Source organism: Primulina tabacum, chromosome 1 (assembly GCF_025594145.1).
Source record: "Primulina tabacum isolate GXHZ01 chromosome 1, ASM2559414v2, whole genome shotgun sequence".
Classification (NCBI taxonomy): Eukaryota; Viridiplantae; Streptophyta; class Magnoliopsida; order Lamiales; family Gesneriaceae; genus Primulina; species Primulina tabacum.
The window spans coordinates 6,279,333-6,286,711 of NC_134550.1; the positions used below are offsets into that span (position 1 = coordinate 6,279,333).

At 36.2% G+C, this 7,379-nt stretch overlaps 2 protein-coding genes across 7 annotated transcripts in view; one reads left to right on the top strand and one right to left on the bottom strand.

The window, feature by feature from the left end:
- The window catches only part of LOC142537648 (OVARIAN TUMOR DOMAIN-containing deubiquitinating enzyme 9-like), a 44,556-nt gene extending 44,242 nt beyond the window's left edge, over window positions 1-314 (top strand). For 3 of the 4 annotated variants that reach the window (XM_075643151.1, XM_075643148.1, XM_075643155.1), the window contains exon 11: window positions 61-314. In XM_075643151.1, the coding sequence (XP_075499266.1) occupies window positions 61-110 (50 nt within the window). In that variant the 3' untranslated portion in view covers window positions 111-314. The remainder of the gene's footprint in view (window positions 1-60) is intronic. The other variant, XR_012818561.1, reaches the window with a different exon arrangement.
- Window positions 315-996: 682 nt separating this feature from the next.
- On the bottom strand, window positions 997-7,151 carry LOC142537611 (pumilio homolog 4). Of its 3 annotated transcripts, none has more exons than XM_075643117.1 (11): window positions 7,014-7,151; window positions 5,939-6,628; window positions 3,924-4,668; window positions 3,246-3,834; window positions 3,027-3,168; window positions 2,847-2,954; window positions 2,446-2,658; window positions 2,255-2,365; window positions 1,468-1,662; window positions 1,181-1,355; window positions 997-1,067 (listed from the first exon to the last, which is right to left on the bottom strand). In XM_075643117.1, exons 2-11 carry the CDS (start codon window positions 6,599-6,601, stop codon window positions 1,024-1,026), a joined length of 2,985 nt encoding a protein of 994 aa, XP_075499232.1. In that variant the 5' UTR covers window positions 6,602-6,628; window positions 7,014-7,151; the 3' UTR covers window positions 997-1,023. The 3 variants fall into 3 exon arrangements, with proteins under 3 accessions (XP_075499232.1, XP_075499236.1, XP_075499229.1); XM_075643121.1 differs by having other exon boundaries at window positions 3,954-4,668; window positions 5,939-6,690; XM_075643114.1 differs by having other exon boundaries at window positions 5,939-6,690.
- Window positions 7,152-7,379: the final 228 nt, after the last annotated feature.

A 7,379-nucleotide genomic window follows, 5' to 3' on the forward strand; every position in this document is an offset into this window, starting at 1 on the left:
ATCCCAAATGATCGTATTTGTCATGTATTTCTTTTTCTTTTCTTTTCGTTTTTTTTGTAGAATTTCCGGTGGCCGAGAGTAAGAAGAAGAAGCGGTGGTGGTGGACATGAATGTAGGCGCGACTCGAAAATCTACACATTTTCTGACAAATATCAAACCATTGATGGATTAGCTCCTTAGTTGCATGTAAATGAGATGCCCTTTTTTTGGTTTACGTATTATCTGAGCTGGCATGTACATATCAATTTTGACTACTTCTTTACTCGGTTTTTACACTAAATTTTGTATTTGTATATCAGATTTCATTGTTATCAGCCGTTTCTGCATAAAGCAACAATTATATTTTTTTATGGGAATGGAAATCAAGTGCAAATACACAACTTAACTAACACAGTTTTTCTAAGAGTTGGAGGCTTTATGAAATAGTGAAAATATTTGACGAAGAACAACTTCTTAACTATTTGTTAACTTTCCATTTTAGAACGAATGAACAATAACTGGTCGGGTTTTCAACAGAGAAAATTGATATGTCCATGCTATTTATGAGGATATTTTGAATCCAAAAAATAGTTTATTTGGATATATCTTTTTATGTTCTTGAAAAATATTTTTTCCCAAATATATTTTGAGAGGTTGAACTAGAAAATGTTATATATCGAATTTTAATAATGGATGGGTTGTGAAAAATGATGAAACAGAACAACGTTGATATTTTCCTGTCAATAATTGCAAAGCGATATTTCAAGAAAATATGGCTGAACATCAAAACATCTGTTTATTATAATGTGTAATGAGCACAAGCTTATATACCCAGATCAGTTCTTTACAAAAATAATAAGCCATATACACAAGAAAAAACATGAATTTGGTCAGTTTTCAAGTAATCAAGAGCAGACTTAACAAAATAATCGAGAAGATCTAAGCTACTAAGCTACCTTATTCAGCAAAACTACATCAACACAAAGTTCCATCATATACAAACCATAAATGCCTATAAACACCGTTCTTCAGCTTAAAATCAGATCATTTCGAAGAGGGATTAGATGAGGATTGCCCTATGTGCTTCTCTGTAAAATGATATCATAAAATATCAGTTGTTTGATCATGAAATAGAACCGTTTGACAACAACAAAAAAGAACCTTCATCTACAGTAAATTCTTCTCGTAAACGTACACGTACCTCCAGTTGCAACGAGCTTTTCGACAAGGGAAACAATGTGTTTGCCGTAAGTATATTTCTTGAGTGTATTCAGGTGAACCTTGATGCGAGAAAGGATCAATTCACGGCTCTGATCATCACAAGTCTCCAGTACCCTTTGGACGACGTAATTTCCAAATTGATCTTTCATCATAGCCTGAAATTTGCAATTTAAACACTTTCTTTTCAGTGTTTGTTTTTCGTAACCTGAACTGAAATTTCAAATTGTTATACCAATATTTCTAGTTATAAAAGGTGACACGACACACCTGTAATGGCTCATTTTCATCGGTTGTGCCAAGAATCTCATTCACCAAGAGTTTACGTTCTTCTGGACCACCAAACGTCAAGCACTTTTCAATAACATTGGAGGCATATTTTTGTTGACTCATCTTCACAATTTGTCCAGCAAGCTTTCGGATAATCTCTGCTCGCTCATGTGGTTTACCATGCTGCAAAACATGCTAAACAAAACAGAAAAGGATATTGAGTAAAACGGATTGTACAAGTCTTACGAATATGTAACTATTGTCATCTAGATGGATATATGAAGAAATTTCCAACACAAACAAAGTACATAGTTTATGAAATGTAAATGCACAAGAAATTTTCGACATCCATCCTGAAAATGTACAACCAGTCTAATATTCTGATGAAAATATGTTGTCATCGAGGGTTGATCCTTAACAGGGGGGGAACATGGATCATTTACGTTTTTAGTTTACTCATTAGTAATATTACCTAAAACACACTACCATAATGGTGGACCGATCAACTGAATGCAACATCAACTGAGAATCTGATGAAATAATATGCTTATCCACTTGATTTATAGATTTTCTTCTTTGAAAAAAGACTGTCAGGAGATGGGGAAGGTAGAGAGGTTCACCAGATCCCTCACAATGTAACAATGACCAAAGTTTTTTTTCACAAAGAGCAAGATAGAAGTTTGAAATTCGATAACCACTAACATCCAAATCAGTCATAGTGTAAATGCGTAGTAGGCATCTCATTATCTAGATATAATCCTTATGACAGTCAGATACAGTTAAATACCTGAATGACATAATTCCCATATTGGTCCAGCGCTAGGTTACAAACTGAGCTCATTATTTCATCCATGATGATTTGTTGATTCTTTGTGTCACCACAATACTCGAGAACCCTCTAATGACAAGAAAAATAATTGCACTCGTCAATAAATAGGACCCAATGTCTTATTCAAAAAACCCATCTAAAATACTAACCTGAATGACACGACAGCCATAAGCATGTGTGGATAAATTCACAACTTGCCCCAACAATGATGATATTATACTTTGAATTCGATCTTGAGGAATACACTCGATGCATTTCTGAATTACATGATTACCATTCTGATCACGAACACATTTGAGCACTGAACCATCAAGCTCCTTTACCATCTCAGTCTGCTGCTCGACATCAACCACTTCCAAGGCCTATTATCAGATTAACATGTTAACGTAATCCATTAAGGCATATGCAAATAGGAAAAAAGAATAAGAAAGGACTTTATTATCTAATCTTTGCTTTTTCCATGAAGTGAAGATTTTTCATTATTGAATCATCGCTGATACAGAAAGGAATAGTAAAACTTCAGAAGGTGCAATAAATCATAAAAATAGACCTTCTGTATAACTCTGCAACCATACATCTGTAGACTGAGAGATAAAACATGACCAATCAGGTGCCTGGCTAACTCCTTTCGCTGACTATCAGTTCCATGCTCCAAGAACTGCCCATCAAAACAATAACAGTCTTGTGATTGGAACAGTTTTCATTTATAGCAAAAGTATAAAAACATTACTTTTTGTATGACATAATTCCCAAAGACATCGGTCATCAAGTTATGAGCATGAGGAATAATCTCCGAGAATATCTTGATCTTCTCATTGACAGTGGCAGTCTCTAGCTTCTGCTGAATGAAGCGACTTCCGTGCTGATCCATACTGCATCATACAAGGGGGAAAAAGAACTCAGAGACCAAGTAAACTAAAACAATGTACCTGTTGCTGCTGATTCATACCTGAACTCAATGACATGACTGAATACATCTGAAAGTTCCAACGATTTGGTCTTATTGTTCTTGACCAAATCTAATAGTGATTCTGACCTTCTTTTAATATTGCTTCCAGTTTGTGAATGCAGCAAACCAGTGGATTCTTCATTTACACTTTTCAACTTTGAGGGATGTGATGAACTTTTCTCATCATGGAATGTAGGACTTCTAGAAGTGACTGGGGAATGTGCCGAATTTAGCACTTGATTTTCGTGGTATGAAGAAGCACCTCCAATTGCAGGGCTTGCATTGTACAGTTGATTAATACTGCTAGGCATTTGTAAAAAGGGTGACTGATATTGATGTTTCTGTCGCAAAAGCAGTGCCTCAAGATAAGCTTTCTCCAAAGCTTGCAAATCCTCATGGCTATGGGGACTACCAGCATAGTACTTTCCTGGGTAAGAATTTCCTGAAATATGCTGAACACTCTTTTCTTGATTGGATATTTTCTGCATATATTGAATTAGTAGCGGATCCATAACAGGAAAATGAAGACCTGTCTGGTTGCTACTTATAAATTTCAGTTGATCTTCAATAGCACCAGTCAAAAGTGAACCTAAAGAATATTTCAAATCAAGTTATAAGAAAAAATGTTTTACACCGAAAAAAATTAACAAAATTGATAGCCAATGCAATAAGAACAACCTGGAACAAGATCATTGTTAATCATCATACCATATTTTGGATTAGCTGAGTATCCACTATGTCCATGACTAGGCACATCAAGACCAGGAAAGTTACCACACTGACGCAAGATATTTATATCATCCAGCGTTGCAAAGTGCGCAGGATTCAGTTGAGACTGAAGATTACTTGTAGAAGATGACCTTCTAGGAAAACTTGCTCGCTCATTGAGAAGTGCCTTTTGGATATTAAGGCCTCTAATTAGCTCATTATCTCTCGCTAACTCAGCATAGCTGACGTTATTAACCAACATTTCTGCTATTGACTTGTCAATGTTATGCTGTTGTCGATTCTGTACAAAACCAGGAGGCATTCCCATGTGAGGAGAAGACTTCAAAATATCTTCAGCGTGAAGTTTACCTTTAGACATGCTTAATCCAGAGAGAGAATCGGAAATGCCAGCCAGCTCAAAAATGCTGGATGAAGGAATATTATGGGCACCCGAAGTCACTGAATTGATGCCAGCTTGGTGAACACCATTACGAGCAGAAGATACAAAGGAACTAGGGAGGCCTGAATCCGTATTCTGATTGCTAGAGAAGTCTGTAAAAGCTTTCTTAGGAAGCATTACTTCAGAAGATTGTTCTGTTTTTCGTGTCTCTGCTGCTTTAGTATTAGGAATTTTGGTCAAATCAGAAGCTTCACTAACTGAGTCGTGGCTTGCAGGGCGAGCGAGATGTGATGGCGAGGGCTGACCAACCTTTTCCTGAAACAAGTCATACATATATTCTTTATGAAGAAGTGATTAATTGTTTGCAAGTGCAACCATTTATTGGCAGTGATCTTGGACAAGGAAAATGCAGTGATAACTGACAACAATAAGATATTAAATAACCCAGATGTAGCATATTAAACTTCTTGCCATGTTCAAATATTTACAATAACACAAAAATATATAAGTGTAGAATATGTCCAACTTCTTCATCAATTTTTACAATATAATTTGTGTATTGTATTGACTTCTACACAATCATGAAGCCCCAATAGACTCATTAAATCTTATCTCTAGATTGCAAGGAGCAAAGTAGTGAGTAATACTTCAATGGCAGAAAACAATGCAGACAACTGCATCCTCGATATTACAACACACTTTTACGCCTCAAAGCTGCACAGTGAAAGATCGGAAACAATTCTTCTTATGATTAGGTATGGCAGTTCCGCAGGTAGCAAATGTCAATTGCTTAGACCTTCACTAAGATGTCTTTTGTGTGTAGGTTGCTGTCAAGCAGTTCTTAACCAGACATACAAACCATAATTTATGCCTGTCTACAGTAGCGGAGCACTAGCAATAACCCTGACCTGATCTGGTCGGGTACTTTCGCAATCCAATACAGCACAATTTAATTACTAAAAATAAAAGTTACGGCTCATGGTAGAGGTGGGTTGAATGACATAACATATTTTGGTAGAAAAATAACTGTACAATCAAGAGATTACCACTTTACAAATAATTATGGCTCATGGTAGAGATGCAACTTAGATCTTTTAACCATACATAGCCCAAACACTAAATCCCCATCATCCCAGGGGCAATTATCGTTTCCTTACAATCTCTCTCCTAATAAATGCATCAACTTTTGTATATCAAGGAATCGAACACGTCATTTTTGCTATAATGCTAATTATAGGATCAAGTATACGTCGGTTTTCAAAGCTATGGTTGGTGTTAACGGAATAAGTTAAATTGTTTCCAAACCTACGGCTACCTATATGCCACGTTTTCCCCAATAGGATAATTTGGCTCCTTAGCATCTATAATTTCAGAAAATTTGCACATACTGTAAAACCTTTTGGTTGAAAAAATTATGAAAAATTAAAATATTTTGTTCAAGTAGAATATGTTCACTCCATTGATCGGTCTGCCCTGATCGTGACAGTTAACAACAAAAACAGAATTAAATATTGCTCACAATTCTGCATGCAGCAAAACAATTAGAGCAATTGCATCAACAAATAAGAGAGGAGAAGAGCAGAACCTGGAGTATATCTGCAAAACTCTTTCTTCTAGCTCCCATTCCAGAACTCGAGCCCTCAATTAAACCAGTGGAACTTTTGTTGAGAAATTCGGCAGAATTTTTCCTTGAAATATTTCTTAAAGCAGTCTTCCTCAACTCCATTGTTTCGTCTTCCATTTTTTTGACAGGCAAGTTAGGCGGCATTGAGAACAATGACAGGTTGCCGCCATTATCCGCGAAATCTTTATTCTGCAAATCTCCAATGCCGCTCAAACAAAACCCTGCTGCCCTGATCCTCTGAGCAACCCGCCAATCCTCTTTCGACAACAAAGGAGGGGGAAGTCTAGGATTCAGATTCTCATGCGAATAATAGTATTCCAAATACAAGGGATGTGATCGAATTTGCTCTTCTGAAAGCACGTCCAGGCTAGCACTGGTGTCACTGCTACTACCACTTCCATCAAATTGCACAGCATTGGGATACATAAAAAGATTCCCGGCAATGCGTAATGCACCCTCCACCGTCGGAGGGGCGCTGCCACTCCTATTTATATTCAAATCTCTCTCCCTCTCAAGAATTAAACTACGATTCTGCTGTTGTTGCTGTTGCAGAATCAAGAGTTCAAGTTCCTTCTCTAAGCTACCACCACTCCCTAAATTTCCCTTCGAATTCGAGTGTCTCATCTTGATTCCACCACTTAAAACTCTTCCCTACAATCATTCACATTTTAGAAAATTTCATCTTCCATTCAAAATGGTACTTAACAATAACCCTGAAAAATTCCGCAAAAGGGATTCATTTCAGACCCAATTCATGCTGGATTAAATACAACAAATCCTTGTATGAAAAAGATGCAAAACTAAATCAAACAACAACAACGCAAGAACATAATAACCATATCAACCAAAAAAATAAACATGCACTCGAAAAATAACAACAATCCCCTCGAGACAAGCCATGATTGATCAGCTCTGATACCATATCACAATCAATACGAAAAAAACACCATTTTGAATTCGCATTGATCACAATCATTCAACCAATGCATGCACGGAAAACAAAAAGAAAATTGGGCCGGTCAGAGAAAAAACTTACCAAAAACGAGAAGGATCTGAATTGAATGCGTATCGGATTGAAACTGGTATCCGATAATCTTGAATTCTTTCTAGTTTCCTATATTTTGTTTTCAGTTATTAGCGTGTTTACATTTAAGGATGCTGCGTGCAAGACGGACATTTTCGAAACTTGGATGGGAGAATAAATCAAAAGGCAAGGCTTTTTTTAATTAAAAAAATTAATTAATTAAGATAATTTTTAATATTTATATTATATTAGCTAACAAAGCATGAAATAATGACTATTATGTATATAAATCATTGCAAAAATTTGTGTGAGACGGTCTCATGAGTCGTATTTTGTGAGACGAATCTCTTATTTGGATCATCCATGAAATATTATTAC